Source organism: Drosophila serrata, unplaced genomic scaffold, assembly GCF_035046125.1.
Source record: "Drosophila serrata isolate PLE 108 unplaced genomic scaffold, ASM3504612v1 contig_190, whole genome shotgun sequence".
Taxonomy (NCBI): domain Eukaryota; kingdom Metazoa; phylum Arthropoda; class Insecta; order Diptera; family Drosophilidae; genus Drosophila; species Drosophila serrata.
This window is the reverse complement of record NW_028257088.1, coordinates 451822-468891: the sequence shown is the minus strand read 5'-3', so window position 1 is coordinate 468891 and position 17070 is coordinate 451822. Positions and strand designations below refer to the sequence as shown.

General features: G+C 41.6%; 3 protein-coding genes across 5 annotated transcripts; 2 read left to right on the top strand and 1 right to left on the bottom strand.

Annotated features, from left to right (window-relative positions):
- Nucleotides 1–3270: 3270 nt before the first annotated feature.
- Cyp318a1 (Cytochrome P450 318a1) lies at nt 3271–5838 on the bottom strand. The gene is made up of 7 exons (XM_020947295.2): nt 5498–5838; nt 5238–5429; nt 4976–5176; nt 4521–4590; nt 4146–4461; nt 3610–4084; nt 3271–3540 (listed from the first exon to the last, which is right to left on the bottom strand). The coding sequence occupies exons 1-7, from the start codon at nt 5661–5663 to the stop codon at nt 3368–3370; spliced, it is 1593 nt and encodes a 530-aa protein (XP_020802954.2). The 5' UTR covers nt 5664–5838; the 3' UTR covers nt 3271–3367.
- Nucleotides 5839–8203: 2365 nt separating this feature from the next.
- On the top strand, nt 8204–10242 carry Cyp311a1 (Cytochrome P450 311a1). Of its 2 annotated transcripts, none has more exons than XM_020947296.2 (4): nt 8204–8723; nt 8777–9154; nt 9214–9563; nt 9629–10242. In XM_020947296.2, exons 1-4 carry the CDS (start codon nt 8573–8575, stop codon nt 10199–10201), a joined length of 1452 nt encoding a protein of 483 aa, XP_020802955.2. In that variant the 5' UTR covers nt 8204–8572; the 3' UTR covers nt 10202–10242. The 2 variants fall into 2 exon arrangements, with proteins under 2 accessions (XP_020802955.2, XP_086685447.1); XM_086829321.1 differs by having other exon boundaries at nt 8524–8723; nt 8798–9154.
- A 292-nt stretch (nt 10243–10534) lies between these two features.
- Nucleotides 10535–16969, top strand: Usp7 (Ubiquitin-specific protease 7). 2 transcript variants are annotated; one of them, XM_020947285.2, is made up of 4 exons: nt 10535–10841; nt 11451–13020; nt 13104–14501; nt 14834–16969. In XM_020947285.2, exons 2-4 carry the CDS (start codon nt 11731–11733, stop codon nt 15581–15583), a joined length of 3438 nt encoding a protein of 1145 aa, XP_020802944.1. In that variant the 5' UTR covers nt 10535–10841; nt 11451–11730; the 3' UTR covers nt 15584–16969. The 2 variants fall into 2 exon arrangements, with proteins under 2 accessions (XP_020802944.1, XP_086685446.1); XM_086829320.1 differs by having other exon boundaries at nt 10602–11057.
- The last annotated feature ends 101 nt before the right edge of the window (nt 16970–17070 follow it).

The window sequence follows — 17070 nt, the reverse complement described above, 5'->3', positions numbered from 1 at the left end:
GGAGTTACGGAGGGAATTACGAACGGAGTTACGGACACGAATGCAATGCATTCCACTCACGGCAAATGGGGGAAAGTGTCAAGTTAATGCCAGCAGCAGCAGCAGGCAGAGGAGGGGGGATGGGTCACAAGGACCAAGCAGATATCCTGGCTCCTGGCACTCCTCCGTTCACCTAATGACTGCGTTGACGGCGTCATTTGCCTGGCGAAAAGGTAAAAGGAATCGCAAGCCAAAAATCAGGAAAATAAAAGGCAAAGAAACTCAACTAGAAGTTATCCTTTATAAAAAAATATAGATAGTGGCAGAAAATATTTTTAATATATGAACTCATCAATTAAACGATGCTTTATTTGTGAGGTAAAGTCAAAATCCTATTATTTATATATATATTATTAAACTTTTCCAAAAGGAAAGCCTACACTTTGTAGGCTATTTTCACAAGTTCAACGTATTTTGATATCCTATTTGTTATATTTAATTTCAATACCTTAAACTATAGGATATCTACCTAGTTTCTAGTTTCAAAATCCTGTTATTTATATATATTATTAAACTTTTCCAAAAGGAAAGCCTACACTTTGTAGGCTATTTTCAAAATTCCAAAGCAAATTGATATCCTATTTGTGATTTTTAATTTCAATACATTAAACTATAGGATATTTAACCAGTTTTTAACTTGAGACCTTGGTTCTTATTAGACTTATTATTATTAAATTTAAAACCCCAAATACCCCAAACTCCTGTGCAAGGACTCCACATCCTGTCCAGTCAGTGATATACCCTTGCTTAAGCCACAAAGTTCTGGGCTAAAAGGAAGCACTTGACAAAATGTGCGAATGATTTGGGGGAAATAACAAGACACACACATATGTGTATGAATGCAGATCCTGCATCCTTTGATCGTTGGGTATCCTGGGATTCGTTTGCCACTTTTGCTCAGTGTAGTTTAGACCAAGTTATAATGATGCCACTTGGCTGACTGGCTTTGCTGCTGCTGCTGCTGTTGTCGTTTAGCAGCTAAGACGGTGCCAACATTTTGGACGCTCTTTGGACGACTCTCCTCCGACTCTTCAGACGAGTCAACAGGACTCGAGCTGACAATGATATGTGCCCCAACTCTGGCAGGGAGATACGGGGAGTTAGATCCAGTGAAAATTCTAGCGGGGCAGAGAGCAAAGCGGAAATATTGCTGACAGTTGTGGCATATTATCATACGGCAGTGTGACTGCCACTGCTCCTGTTCCTGCTCCTGCTCCTGCTCCTGCTCCTGCTCCTGCTCCTGCTCCTGTTCCTGCTCCTGCTCCAGCCGAGTCCGTATCCATGTCCATGTCCCTGTCCTTTCACATTAACCGTCGCGTGCTCGGCAATCGCCCGACATTTGTCGCATCTTCATGACAGATGCAGTTCCCCATTTTCAGTTTACTTCAAGTGGAAAAGCCCTATAATGGGGTAAGACCCGAATTTTTGAATAGAAAGCAAATTAGGGGGGAAACTAAATATGAAATATATTATGTTAAAAACACATATTTTAAGTAGAACTCAAGTTGAACGAAAAAGGAAACTAACTTGGGGACTTTGAAGTTTTTATACCTCTACAGCTTGTAATTAAATTATGGAAATGAAAAGGAAACCGATCATAATTAAAATATATTTTTATATGAACATTTTTTCCATAAATCAAGGTTAAAAAAATTCATAACTAACACTAATTTCAATTCGGAAAGCTGTTCTATACTAGTTTTTATAAGTTTAACAAATCTGCATACTAATTTTTTAAATTTAAAGGAATTCCAATTTTGTCAAATTTTGCAACGTTCACAATATAAAATTAAGTCATAAAATTTCGAAAATAAATTAAAAAAAATTGTTTTCTCCCAAACATGGCTAGATCGATTCGGCTTTTCATTCTGATCAATAATATATATGATTTATAGGGTCGGAAATGACTCCTTCGTGAGTTAGAAGCTTCTGACTAATATTTAAATACCATTTTTGAACCGATATTTATTGATATTTTTATATGACAATTTTACGATAAATCAAAGTTTAAAAAATGCATAACTTAGCCAAAAGTGCATTAATTTCATTTCGGAAAGCTGTTCTGTGCTAGTTTTTATAAGGTTAATAAATCTGCATAATTAGTTTCAAAATAAAAGTAAATTAAATTTTTGTCAAATTTTTCAACTTTCACAATATAAAATTTAGTCATAAAATTTGGGAAAAAAAAATTAAAAAAAATGGTTTTCCCCTAAACATGGCTAGATCGATTCGGTTTTTTATTCTGATCAAGAATATATATGATTTATAGGGTCGGAAATGACTCCTTCGTGAGTTAGAAGCTTCTGACTAATATTTAAATACCATTTTTGAACCGATATTTATTGATATTTTTATATGACAATTTTACGATAAATCAAAGTTTAAAAAATGCATAACTTAGCCAAAAGTGCATTAATTTCATTTCGGAAAGCTGTTCTGTGCTAGTTTTTATAAGGTTAATAAATCTGCATAATTAGTTTCAAAATAAAAGTAAATTAAATTTTTGTCAAATTTTTCAACTTTCACAATATAAAATTTAGTCATAAAATTTGGGAAAAAAAAATTTAAAAAAATGGTTTTCCCCTAAACATGGCTAGATCGATTCGGTTTTTTATTCTGATCAAGAATATATATGATTTATAGGGTCGGAAATGACTACTTCGTGAGTTACAAGCTTTTGACTCAAATTATAATACATATCAAGGGTATGAAAATAATCGACATTTTCAATGGATTAAAAAAAAAACTATTTTTTAAAGGCCCTTTTTTCAACTAGACATTGATTTTAAATCTATTTATATCGATGTTTTCCAATCTCTTGTACCTTCCTTATAATAAATCATCGGTTTAACGTCTGTATTACAAAGAAAACATTAAAATAATCGAAGAAGGGTAAGCTCTATTCTTGTCTTCTCTATTCTTTTTTTTCTATTTATTTTAAATTGGTTTTATTATTCTTATATTTTATTAAATTTTTTATTTTATTATACGTATATATTTAGTCCAAAGCTCTAAAGGATTCTCTTCCTTACTTGCGTCATCTATGGCTCACTTATATAAGGTTTGAAAATGTGGGCAAGCTTTTAGGAAAACTTTCAATAAAAGCATTCCCAGAAATATCCTTACAATGTCCTTTAAATTCACTGAAGGTCCTGAAAACTTCCAGACGATTTCCCAAAATTCAAATAAATGGGAAATCCTTGGCTTGAAGATTTTTTGAAGTACGAAATATTTTATTGAGGTTTTTTTTATTGAAATACCATCCCTTAATTTAGTAAATATAAATTAGAAAAAAAAATGTTTTATATCCTAGATATTATGCAGATTTTTAGGACACAAGATGAGGCTGGATGGACAAATGAATATCATCGACATTCTTGAACTTCAGCGATATATTCTCAACGAACTGCAGTTTTTCCAACTGAAAGTCACTGTGAAAATCAAAGTTGGCAATCAGCTTGACCAGGAAGACCTTCATGATGAACAGGCCATAGCGACGACCTTATAGAGTAAGATTTTTAATAAATTAATTAATTATATAGTATAGTAAATTATATTTAATAATCTTACCAATGCAGGACCGCAAACCATTGGAAAAGGGCAGAAAGCTGTAGGAATGCCGCCTATCCCGCTGTTTTCGTGGCTCTCCTGAGGATGGAGTCTCTCCTGGCTCCTGATCCTGGTCGAGAAACCTCTGCGGATCAAACTGCTTGGCATTGGCACCCCACCAGCGTTCATCCCGCTGCATATTGAAGGTGTCCAGCACCACGATGCTGTTCTGCGGCACAATGGCATCCCGTCCGGCCAGGCGAAAGTCCCGGCTGACATGGCGCAGATTCATGGGGACGGTGGCCAACAGACGCAGCGATTCACTGACAAAGGCGTCCAGATAGCGCAGCTGTTGCAACTGCTCCAGGCCCACATGTCCCCTAGTATCCGGCACCACGGCGGCAATCTCCGCTCGGAGTCGCTCCTGGCAGTCACCTTTGTGCGTGGCCAGGCACAGCAATGCCAGCATAATGCTATTGGACACCGTCTCAAAGGACTGTCAGGATAGGATATAAATTTATATATTGGAATTTGTAATAATTACTCTCTTTACTCACCACCAGCACCATGGACTGGGCCTCGTGCATAATCTCCTCGAGCGTCATTTCCCCATTGGCGGCCAACTGAAAGATCTGCTCGATGAAGATGCGTCGCTGCCAGCCCGAGGAGGAATCCTCCCCAGGTCCATCCGCACCCACGGCATCCCTCAGCCGCCAATTGCGATGCTTGGTCTTTACAATTCCACCCACAAAATCCTCCAGAAGCTGACAGTTCTTCTTGGACTCTGCATATAGTTCCGGTTCCAGGAGACGATGCAGTAAATCACTCTGGAGCCAGGGTTTCACCACGCGAACGGCCGATATCTCCAGGAGTCTGAAGGATAAAGAAAATATGTTGGATTAGAGAAGCTCTCAGAGAGAGAGGCTACTCACCTCTTATAGCTATGCGCAATGTGATCATCATCGATCTGAGTAAAGTTCGTGGGCGTACCCATTATGGTCACTGCAAGTAAGTTAGATAAATAATATAATAAACCCATAAAATATATTAAACATTTCTAATTTACAGTACAAATATTTGGAATTATCAAAAGCCGATCGATGGACTATGAAGCATTCGATAGATGATGGATTTTGTGTTGGATTCCGCATACGTGAGCTGCATGGAAACGGGGGGAACGTGTCGCCATTCGAAGGGCAGATAAATAAGCGGGGAAATGGGTGGAGGAGTAGGTACTAGATAGGTAATGGTGGTTATTCCATAATGGAGGTCAACTGCAAGTTTTGTAATTTTGCGATATATACATATATACTTTCCAGCTATACATATATTATATATTACCTTTACAAGATGCATTCCCTGAACTAAAAATATTATGTATACTCACAGCAAGACACCTCCAGAACGGCTCGACTGAGCATATCCTCGGCATCCGTAAAACTAACCGACTTTCCATGAAGATGAGGCAATGTGGCAAATTGTTCAATCATCTGATTGCCCACCGAATTGAAGACATCGAAGAAACTGGTCACAATGTTGTGACTGAAGGCGGGATTAAGCTGCTTCCTGCGCAGCTTCCACTGCTGGCCTGTAATTAACCATTATAAATGAAATATATAACATGTAATATACTCCTTTTCAGAGCTAACCTCTGGCATGAAGTAGACCGCGATTCACAAAGAAGCCATCCTGCAGAAAGGTCTTGTCCAGACACTCGGGTGCATTTAGTACACACTCCATGCCCGCTGGATCGTCTATATAAACCAGGACACGGGTGCCCAAGAGAACAGCCATGGGACGCTTAAAGAATACCCGAAAATATGTGACTTTCTCCAGAATGCCTGCAAGTATAAATGGGGATTTTCTCTTTGAAATTAACTCAGACGAAAATTACCTCTAGTTATCTTACTATTTGGATGCAGGTTGATGCAGAGGAGAAACCAGAGGAGCGGCTGTTGGACCACTCCCCGCCAGCCATTTAGCTGCCAGATGAGGCGCCAGCACTTGCGTTGCTGCCAGCCGAGAAGCACCACCAGGATGACTCCGCAGACCCACAGGGCCACGCATAGGTGCATTGCAATCGCTATTTGGTATGGCCTAATGTGGTGCTTTGTAGGCAAAATGAGTTTTTCAGCCAGCTAACTTGGCTAAGCAAGAGGAAAACCAAAACCAAAACCGAAACCGAAACCAAAACCAAAAACCGAACCGATCGGTTGGGCCAACAGTTGACAACTGCCCAAAATGTGGCACACACAGTCTGAATTATTGTCTGTCTCTTTGGTTTTTATTATCATTTATTAATTGCCTAGGAAATGGGGAGAGCTACTAGCTTCCGGTGTTATTTGTTTTGACTTAAAACCATGAGTTTTACTTGTGATTATAATTTATAATTAACATAATCTATTATATATAAAAGTTTTATAATTATAATCATATAAAGCATATATGTTCTTAATCATGTCCGTCTGTCAGTTTCTACACAGGTTAGACCCTAATTTTTAAAGATACATATCTAAATTTAACTTTACTAGATAATTAGTTAGTTATATATTTACATATACTCCCTATAGTATATTAAGAGGAACAGGTCAGATCATACAGCTGATAAAGAAATGATCGTTGGATCTGTCTCTCCCTCTTCCTCTCCATCTCTCTCTCTTTCTATCTGTACAGATACCTCTTACTCTCTACCTCTCTCTGTGTATCTCTAAAGATATCTCTTTCCCTCTCGCTCTCACTTTCTCTTTTCTCTTTACTCGGGGACTATAAATACCGGGCTCTGCCGCCTTGCGCACCTCATTCAGTCCGCGGTCACCTAAGTGTTAACATCTCTAGTGATAGTGATCAGTGATTTCCTTTCAACCCAAACATATTAACTGACTTATGCAATGCACCTCCAAAGTTAACAGCCTAAATTAATTATTAATTATTAGCGAATATTGATTTCTTACCCTTACACTAGTTTAAAAACTACTCCTGACTTTGGCATCAACTTTTGATACATTCTCATACCCTTTCAGGGTATTCTAATTTCAGTCAAAAGCTTGTAACTCATAAAGGAGTCATTTCCGACCCTATAAATCATATATATTCTTGATCAGAATAAAAAACTGAATCGATCTAGACATGTTTGAGAGTAGAATTTTTTTCGAATTTATTTTCAAAATTTTATGACTTAATTTTATATTGTGAAAGTTGAAAAATTTGACAAAAATTTAAATTACTATAATTTTAAAACTCAATATGCAGATTTGTTAACCCTTTAAAAACTAGCACAGAACAGCTTTCCGAATTGAAATTAATGCATTTTTGACTTAGTTATGCATTTTTTAAACTTTGATTTATCATTAAAATTGTCATTTAAAAATATCACTAAATATCGGTTCAAAAATGGTATTTCAATTTTAGTCAGAAGCTTGTAACTCATAAAAGAGCAATTTCCGACCCTACAAATCATATATATTCTTGATCAGAATAAAAAACTGAATCGATCTAGACATGTTTGGGAGAAAACAATTTTTTTCGAATTTATTTTTGAAATTTTATGGCTAAATTTTATATTGTGAAAGTTGAAAAAATTGACAAAATTTTAATTTACTTTCATTTTAAAACTAAGTATGCAGATTTATTAACCCTTTAAAAACTAGCACAGAACAGCTTTCCGAATTGAAATTAATGCATTTTTAACTTAGTTATGCATTTTTTAAACTTTGATTTATCATAAAAATTGTCATATAAAAATATCAATAAATATCGGTTCAAAAATTATATTTAAATTTTAGTAAGAAGCTTGTAACTCATGAAAGAGCAATTTCCGACCCTACAAATCATATATTTTCTTGATCAGAATAAAAAACCAAATCGATCTAGCCATGTTTGGGAGAAAATAATTTTTTAAAATTTTTTTTTCGAAATTTTATGACTTAATTTTATATTGTGAAAGATGAAAAATTTGACAAAAATTTAATTTACTTTAATTTCAAAACGCAATATGCTGATTTGTTAACTTAATAAAAACTAGCACAGAACAGCTTTCCGAATCGAAATTAATGCATTTTTGACTTAGTTATGCATTTTTTAAACTTTGATTTATCATAAAAATTTGTATATAAAAACATCGATTTATAGAATAATGATATTGTAAGCTTAGTTATGAAGCCGAAGTTAATTTCCTTTCTTGTTTTATATGTATTTTAAGTTGCTGTAGTTCTAAAGTCCAAGGAAAAGGTTTCAAATGAATTTTTAAATAATTATTTAAATAAGAAAAGAATCTAAGAATATATCTTATATTGTCTGATATTACTTCTTAGTATTATGACCTTGAAATATTGATTAATAAAAGCACAAAAGTTGATAGCAGAATATGCAACGCATGAATAAAAGCAAGGCCCCAGCAAGTGCATTTATTTATTTCCCCCAAGGGTCGAGTCATTGAGTACCGATTAGATATTAAAAATAAGTAATAAGAAGTCTGATCGTTGACTTTTGTTAATCCACACAGAGCAAGTGCATATATTACATATGTCTGGCCTGAATGAAATCCGATAATCTTATCTAAACCAGCAGTGGGACAACTAACCCACTAAAGCATATTTAAAGCTTTGCTATATTTAATCAATTATATATATTTTTAACAAAAGTAAGTTAGATTAATATATAAATTGATTTACTCTTCCATTAAATATATATTTCTATAAATTAATTATATTTTTGATAATTCAAACAAAGCTAAATGCATATAGTTTATATTTGGAAGCTTTATTTGGTTTCTTTAAAAACTAAATATAACTAAAAGTATTTCTTTATATTATATCATTTATATTATTTATAATTATGTCTCTAAACAAAGGGTTAATATTCCGCCAGCTTTGAGTCCATTGATTGCCGGTCTCTGTGAAGATTAGCTGCCAATCAAGCAGGTTTCCATTATTCATCAGTTCAGTCTGTTATTATCGCTCGTGGAGAACGTACTCTGCCGCTAGACATGGCGCTGTGGCCGCTGCTGCTCCTCAGTCTGGGACTGTGGCTGCTCCTCCGCAAATGGTCACTGCTACGTGTGGGCATCAGTTTGCCCGGACCCTGGGCTTTTCCGCTCCTGGGCAATGCCCAAATGATGGGCAAACTAAAGCCGGAATGTGAGTTGAGAGAAAGTAGTCTTAAGGTTCATTCTCATCACTTTAGTTGGCAGTCATCTTTCTTGTTTTCACAGAGCTACGTGATCGCTTCGGGGCCACCTATCGCCTCTGGCTGGGTCCCCAGTTGTGGGTCTTCCTCCACTCGGCGGAGGAGACGCGTCAGGCCCTGCACGATCCCACGCTGCGCAAGGCCGAGACCTTTCTTCAGCTGGAGCCGCTCATTGGGAATGGATTGCTGATCAGCCACGGTCCCCACTGGACGAGGCAGCGTCGCCTCCTGACCCCAGCCTTCCAGCCGCAATTACTGCGACATTTTGCACAGCCTATAGCCAGGCATGTGGATCGCTTGGTCAGCCGACTGGCGGCCACCAAAGGTGCCTGCCTGGAGGTGACGGATCCGCTGTTTGCCTGCCTTCTCGATGCTATAGTGGGTGAGTTTTTCCAGGTTTCCATATTAATTTCCTATTTTATTAAAAGACATTACTTACAGACACCTCCATGGGCGCCCAGTTGGATACTCAACTGGTGGATCACTCGCCCGTGGTCCAGGCTTTCCATCGCAGCAGTGAGCTGCTGTTCAAGCGCATGATCAATCCCCTTCTGGCCTCCGATTGGATCTTCCAGCGCACTAAACTCTGGCGGGATCTCAGCGAGCAGTTGCGGATAATCCACAGCCTAATGGACCAGGTGATTGAGCAGCGAGCCAAGGAGTTGGAGGAGCTGGAAGGAGCCCCTGGCAAGGTTCATAATCTTCTGGATACGCTGCTCCTGGCCAGATTCGAGGATCAACCGCTGAGCAGAAGGGAAATACGCGATGAAGTCAACACTTTTGTCTTTGCGGTGAGTCCAGGAGAGTGGAGAAGGCTTCCAATAATCCATATTTTATGTCTTATCTTCGATTTTAGGGCGTGGATACCACAACGGCGTCCATGTCATTTGTTCTGTATGCCCTGGCCAAATACCCCGAGACTCAGTCACGTCTCCGGGAGGAGCTGCAGCTGCACCAGCTGCCGAAGGATGCTGACCTGGACTCCCTCAACGAGCTAGCTTATTTGGAGGCGTTTATCAAGGAGGTGCTGCGGCTTTATACCATTGTGCCCACCACGGGACGCCAGACAACACGAGCAACCGTCATCGGCGGGAGGACATATTGTGCCGGAATCACGCTCTGGATCAATATGTATGGATTGGCACACGATGCAGATTACTATCCGGATCCGTATGCCTTCAAGCCGGAGCGTTGGCTGGTGAGTGAGGGGTCCTCCCCGCCGCCCGCCTTCAGTTACATTCCCTTCTCCGGTGGACCGCACGTGTGCATCGGCCGGCGGTACTCGCTGCTCCTGATGAAACTGCTCACCGCCCGCCTGGTGACCGAATTCGATATTCGCCTGAGTCCGGAAAACGCTCCGCTCAAATTGCAGGCCCAAATGGTGCTGAAAGCTCGCGACGGCATCAATGTGTCGTTTGTGAAACGATAAACGATAACGATTATTGCAATATAGACGGAAGTAATTCACAATTGCCTTTTTCCTATTTGAAGTTTTCGAACCATTTATCAAACTTTGAAAAAAGTCAAGTGGGGCAATATTGGTCCATCAGATGGTATGGCATCACTTGCAAGCCGGGTTGGCATCACAGCTTCCGTTTTACCAATATTGTTCTGTTTATTTCGCAAAATGCAGCTGCCAGCTTCTCATCTTTAGTATTTATTATTTATTTTATTTATTATTTTGTTCCCAGTGCGTTACTGTGTGGGAAAAATGTCGCATAAATGCAAATAGTTTATGCGATAATTGTCACAGCTGCGATAGTCGACACTATCGCTTGCGTCGATATGTTTTTCCAAATAGGTGCTAGGTTTTTCTCTCCACGGCAGTTGGTCACACTTATACAGCAGGCGTTCGTCGTTATATTAAATTAATAACCTATGGCGAGTTACGCCAGGTGTTTTCTTGTAAAGTTTAAACGATAACCATCTGATACAAAATTTATGTTTTCGACAAATTCTTTTTTTGTTTGCTACCCCAAATCCGACGTGCAAAACTCACACACCTACAGCAGCCGAAAACAGCGCAGCTACCCATACCGATGTAGAAGTGTACGGCCATAAATTGAAGTGTAAGTTGGAAAGAAAGCACACACAACAAAACACATACACGCGCTCTCTCGCACGCACACTGCAAAATACAAAAGAACATTATTTTGCGGTTTCAATTAAATCGTAATACGTATCGACGCACGCTGGACAGCGGCGAGCAGCCAAATTATATATATATTTTTTAAATGTACATACATATAGACACTTTTTGTTTTTGGCAAGAATCGAACGGCAAGGTAAGAAGAAAAGTGCAAGTTTGTGCGTGTGCGTGTGTGCGCGCCCGTGTGTGTGTGTGTGTGTATGCGCGCCCTCGTATATGTATGTGTGCGGGAAGAAGCGGCAGAGCAGCGACGCATTTAATGTTGCTGCCGCTCGTGGTGCCGTTTCTGCTTCTTCCTGCCGCCGCCGCAACAAATTGCATAAAACATGGCCTGGCCAGAAAATTTTCATCCAGTCATTGCACACAGAAGAAAGCCTGTACATTATTTATGCATGTATGCGTAATTGGCTGGCACATATTTGCATATTCATTTCGCGGCATGCGTGTGCGGTGTGCGCTGCGCGGCGCTGCCTGTGTGCGTGTTTTCATTTTATTTCATTTTTTTCTTTTCAACATTTGTTTGTTACAGAATCTTTTTCGCGAACGCCACCGGCAGTGCAGAGCGGTTAAAGAGCGCCGCATATATGCTGGAAGAGCCGTCAACACCGTCAGAGTATACCCAGAAGTTGTCCAGTTGAACCAGTGACACGCGCCTCCAACAGCAACAGCAACACTCCTAAGGCATCCCTCGCAACGCTTCCAAATCCCTCAACCACCAACACATCTGTCACCCCCCTCTCCCTTCCTCCCGAGATCCTCCGGATAACGGAGGAGCCGCCAAATTCAGCACCATTCAAGTGCCGAGTAAGATGGAAATAGAAACAGACCACTCGATCGAAGCAATGGACACCCAGGACACCCAAGAGGTCGAGATTATCACCAGCGACCTCCAACAGCAGCAGCAGCAACAGCAACAGACTGCGCAGCAACAGCAGCAGCAGCAGCAGAACTCGCCACCGCAACTGCCGAAATTCAAGAACCTGATCCATCCGCAGCTGCACGCCGCGGGAGCAATAACTCAGCTGCCCAGCGAGAACGGCAACGTGCCGCCACAGCAGCTACTCGCCGACAGCAGTTCGACGACATTTGCCGGCAATAACGATTCGGTGGAGGCCATGGGCATGGACGATGAAACGAAGGAGGACCAGTTCCGATCGGAGACGACATTCTCCTTCACGGTGGAGAATGTTGGGCAGCTAAAGAGCCAGCGGTTGTCGCCGCCCGTCTATGTGCGAATGCTGCCATGGAAGATAATGGTTATACCCAATGAGCGGGCACTGGGCTTCTTCCTGCAGTGCAACGGGGAGAACGATTCGCCGTCATGGTCGTGCAATGCCATTGCCGAGCTGCGGCTCAAGTGTCACAAGCCGGACGCCCAGCCCTTCTCGCGGCAGCGCATCAAGCATTTGTTTTATTCGAAGGAGAACGACTACGGTTACTCGAACTTCATAACCTGGCAGGAGCTGCAGGATGCGGACAAGAGTTATGTGCACAACAACAGCATCACGCTGGAAGTACATGTCATTGCCGATGCCCCGCACGGCGTCCTCTGGGATTCGAAGAAGCACACCGGCTATGTGGGGCTCAAGAATCAGGGCGCAACCTGTTACATGAACTCGCTGCTCCAGACGCTGTACTTCACCAACTCCTTGCGGCTGGCTGTCTATCGTATTCCCACGGAGGCCGATGATAGCACCAAGTCGGTGGGTCTATCGCTGCAGCGGGTCTTCCACGAACTGCAGTTCGGTGATCGTCCGGTGGGCACCAAGAAGCTAACCAAATCGTTTGGCTGGGAGACGCTCGACTCGTTTATGCAGCACGATGTGCAGGAGTTCCTGCGCGTTCTCCTCGACAAGCTGGAGTCGAAGATGAAGGGTACGTGCCTGGAGGGCACCATACCCGGCCTGTTCGAGGGCAAAATGTCCTCGTACATCAAGTGCAAGAATGTGGACTACAACAGCACACGCTACGAGACCTTCTACGACATTCAGTTGAATATCAAGGATAAGAAGAACATTTACGAGTCCTTCCAGGACTATGTGGCCTCTGAGACGTTGGAGGGCGACAACAAATACGATGCCGGAGTGCATGGCCTGCAGGTGAGTTGGTTTTAAACTCACTTTCTGTTCTATATTTCACCTTGAAAAGCCTTAATAATAATCCTTGATTTCTCTATTTATAGGAGGCCAGCAAGGGCGTCATCTTCACTTCATTCCCGCCCGTCCTTCATCTGCATTTGATGCGTTTCCAATACGATCCCATCACGGATAGCTCGATCAAGTACAATGATCGCTTCGAGTTCTATGAGCAGATCAATTTGGATCGGTATTTGGCCGAGGGCGAGAAGACTTCGGCGGATTATGTGCTGCACGCGGTGCTGGTGCATTCAGGTGACAACCATGGCGGTCACTATGTGGTCTTCATCAATCCAAAGGCGGACGGACGTTGGTTTAAGTTTGACGACGATGTGGTCTCCAGCTGCCGCAAGCAAGAGGCCATTGAACAGAATTACGGCGGCATGGATGATGAGATATCGTTCCATGCCAAGTGCAGCAATGCCTACATGCTGGTCTACATCAGACAGTCGGAGCTGGATCGTGTCCTGGGCGACATACCCGAGAGCGAGATCTCGAGTGATCTGGTCGAACGACTCGATCTGGAGAAGCGCATCGAGATGGCGAGGCGCAAGGAGCGCAGCGAGGCCAATCTTTATGTGTCCGTGCACGTTATACTCGAGGAGTACTTTGAGGGCCAGCAGAAGCGTCGTCTCTTTGATCTGGAGAAGACCCACCAGCGGCCGTTTAAGCTCAAGCAGAACCAAACCGTCGACGAGCTGGTGGATATGTTTGTCAAGGGCTTTGGCGTGTCGCGGGATCGCATGCGGATGTGGAACATGTGCACAGCCCAAACGCAGAAGTTTCTGCACTTCGACTTCGAGGCGGAGAGCTCGCGCACCATTGAGCAGATACCCACGTCGCAGAAGCCCTGGGTCATCTTCCTGGAGCTGGCCTCGCCCGAAAATCCTGCTCCCCTGCCGCCCTTCAATCCCAAGACAGATGTCCTCCTGTTCCTCAAGTACTACGATGCGCGAAACAAGCGGCTCAACTACATCGGATGCACACAGCAGCCGCAGAGCCGGCGTTTGATCGACCTGGTGCCGGAGGTCAACAAGAAGCTGGGCTTCGAGCCGGACACCGAACTGACCATCTTCGACGAGTACGCCGACAAGAAGGTGGCCAATCTGAACGAGCCGATCGACAGTGTTCTCTTCATACCGCAGGATCACCTGCAGGGTCCCATTCTCATCTTTGAGCGCGAGACCGTCGATGCCAGGCTGGACCTGCCCACAGTGGAGGACTACTTCCTCGATCTGGTCTACCGCATCGAGATCATCTTCAGTGACAAATGCAACCCCAACGAGCCGGACTTTACGCTGGAGCTCTCCAATCGCTACAACTACGATCAGCTAACCAATGCGGTGGCCGAGCGCCTCAATACCGATCCCCAGAAGCTGCAATTCTTTATGTGCATCAACAACTACAAGGAGACGGCGGGCAATGCGGTGCCCTACACATTCAAGGTGCGTATTAGGCGTCTAATAAGATTTACTCTTTAAATGATCGATCAGGAGAAAGGTGAAGGAGGAACCGGTTTCTCTTTTAATTCTTTTCTACTCTTTTATTCTTGGGTGTATCGATCGAAGTCAACGGAACTATCGAAATATATCGCATTTCACTTTACAATGTCGATTACAATACAATTCACAATATCGATTATCGAAAAATATCTAAAGAAACAAACAGAATATCGATTTATCGGAAATATGAAGCAACGATCGATTTATATATCGTCCTTTGCTTCAAATATCCTTAGAGTACCAACTATATACAGTATTTGTTTATTATTTTCCAGGGCACCATCAAGGATCTGGTGGCATACAACAAGGCGAGCACACCAAAACGGATCTTTTACCAGCGATTGTCGCTCAGCATCCACGAGCTGGACAACAAGAAGCAGTTCAAGTGCGTCTGGGTAAGCAGCGACCTCAAGGAGGAGAAGGAGCTGGTGCTGTATCCCAACAAGAACGACACAGTCAAGGGACTGCTGGACGAGGCGGCCAAGAAGATAACGTTCGCGGAGAACAGTCGTCGAAAGTTACGGCTTTTAAAGGTCAGCAATCACAAGATAGTGGCGATTTGTAAGGATGAAATAGCATTGGATACGCTGCTAAAGACCACCGAATCGATATCGACGACGCAGGGCGCCCAGAAGATCTATCGCATCGAGGAGGTGCCGGCGGACGAGATGCAGCTGGCGGAGAACGAGTATCTCATACCGGTGGCCCATTTCAGCAAGGAGCTGTACAACTCATTTGGCGTACCATTCCTCGCCAAGGCGCGTCAGGGCGAGCAGTATGGTATGTTGAAGCAACGCATCCAGAAGCGCCTGAATGTCCCGGACAAGGAGTGGGAGAACTACAAGTTCTGCGTCATCACCATGGGCCACAACGCGGAAGTGAACGACAATACGACCGTGGACCTGGATGTGTACCGATGCTGGACCAGCGGCCAGTTGCCCTTCTTTGGGCTGGATCACATTAACAAATCGCGCAAGCGCAGCTCGCTCAACTTCTCCGAGAAGGCCATCAAGATTTATAATTAGAATGGAAAGAAAAACAAAGAAGCTGAAACGGATTGAGACAAAGTTGAAAGCGAGGGAAGCAAAAGAGGAGCAGCTGCAGCAGGAGCAGCAGAAGCGACTCTGGGAGATGGGAAATATGGGTTGGATCACCAGGCCAGTCTCCTCTCCGGGTGTACAGTTTAACCACCAAGGGTAGCAACAGCTCGAAATTTGAACAAGTGTCACGCGTCTCGGCCTCCCCTACTATATATTTTAAATATAAAAGTTTTGTTTAATCTTACGGCTAAGTCATATATAACTATTATTTATTAACACACCGCTCGCACGCCCCAGAAGCCAGCAGTGCACGCACACGCCAGCCAACTCCTGATTTCGGTTTCAGTTTGAAAATTCCGTTTTGTGACCTATTATTTGCTTTTTGAATTAAATTTAACTTAAATTTAGAATTAAGCCTAAAGTTTGTGTGTGTGTGTGTGAGTGTGTTTTCTATGATATATAATATTCTTAATCTTTAATTGTTTAATTGCAGACAAAATAATCGAGAGACTTGTCGGAAGCGAAGCGATTATTTTTGTCAGTTGTGTAAATAAGCGTTGAAACACAGAGAAATGATGGTGATGTTGTAACAAAGCAAACCATAAATATTAAAAACTAAACTAAATACAAGAAGAACCACAAAAGATACACACACATATATATATATATATAAATAAACAAAAGAGAGACAGAGAGAAAGAGAGAGAGAGCAACACAAGTATAACTTTAAAGAAAAGGCAAAAAGTAATGGAAGCAACAACACACAAAACACTTAAAAGTCAAGTCACGAACGACAGCGATCGAGATAGTTGATATATATTCGAGCGAGACGCACTAGTAACGAAAAGGATATAGAAAGAGATAGAGATAGCGAGAGAGAAAGAGAGAGAGAGACGCTGATAAGATGGAAAAGATGGAAATATAAGATTTGTTTCAAACAACAATTATTTGTGATTTTAAAACATGAAATGATAAAAATGTACGCAAAGGACTAGACAACATAATATTAATTAATAAATAACTATAATACACAAATCGTTTAGAGCTTTTTCTTTGTTAACTATAGCGAAAAAAAGAAGAAAACAAAAGTCAAAACAAAGCGAGAATTTGAAACAACAAACGCAACTAACAACAACAAAATCAAATATAAACAGAGAAGAGCCCACAACAAAACAATATTTGAACAATATATTACTATGCTATTATTATTATTATTATTATTATTTATGCAGCAAATAATTCAAATTATTTATGTGTAAAAAAAAGAAAAACAAAACCGAAAACCAATAAAATATGTACCAAGAACTCAAATGAAATGAGTGCGCGCGATATCGACTATATTTCGTTTCTTCTTGGGCTTAGAAAGTTAAAGCCTTGTCTTTTCATTCCGATACTAGGTTGGAATTGGGTTCTCGAAAGGGTGGTATTATTTCAAAAAATACTTTTGAAAATTTTATTAAAGCAATATCAGT

What these genes read in the sequence shown, in the direction of transcription:
- Cyp318a1 (XM_020947295.2), bottom strand. Translation starts at nt 5,663, where the DNA reads ATGCACCTATGCGTGGCCCTGTGGGTCTGCGGAGTCATCCTGGTGGTG. An exon ending in CGTTCTGGAGGTGTCTTGCT is followed by an intron (nt 4,591 to 4,975) that starts GTGAGTATACAT and finishes ACTTACTTGCAG; the next exon opens with TGACCATAATGGGTACGCCC. An exon ending in CCCAGTCCATGGTGCTGGTG is followed by an intron (nt 4,085 to 4,145) that starts GTGAGTAAAGAG and finishes CTATCCTGACAG; the next exon opens with TCCTTTGAGACGGTGTCCAA.
- Cyp311a1 (XM_020947296.2), top strand. Translation starts at nt 8,573, where the DNA reads ATGGCGCTGTGGCCGCTGCTGCTCCTCAGTCTGGGACTGTGGCTGCTC. An exon ending in GGGCAAACTAAAGCCGGAAT is followed by an intron (nt 8,724 to 8,776) that starts GTGAGTTGAGAG and finishes TTTAGTTGGCAG; the next exon opens with TCATCTTTCTTGTTTTCACA. An exon ending in TCAACACTTTTGTCTTTGCG is followed by an intron (nt 9,564 to 9,628) that starts GTGAGTCCAGGA and finishes CTTCGATTTTAG; the next exon opens with GGCGTGGATACCACAACGGC.
- Usp7 (XM_020947285.2), top strand. Translation starts at nt 11,731, where the DNA reads ATGGAAATAGAAACAGACCACTCGATCGAAGCAATGGACACCCAGGAC. An exon ending in CCGGAGTGCATGGCCTGCAG is followed by an intron (nt 13,021 to 13,103) that starts GTGAGTTGGTTT and finishes CTCTATTTATAG; the next exon opens with GAGGCCAGCAAGGGCGTCAT. An exon ending in CGGTGCCCTACACATTCAAG is followed by an intron (nt 14,502 to 14,833) that starts GTGCGTATTAGG and finishes ATTATTTTCCAG; the next exon opens with GGCACCATCAAGGATCTGGT.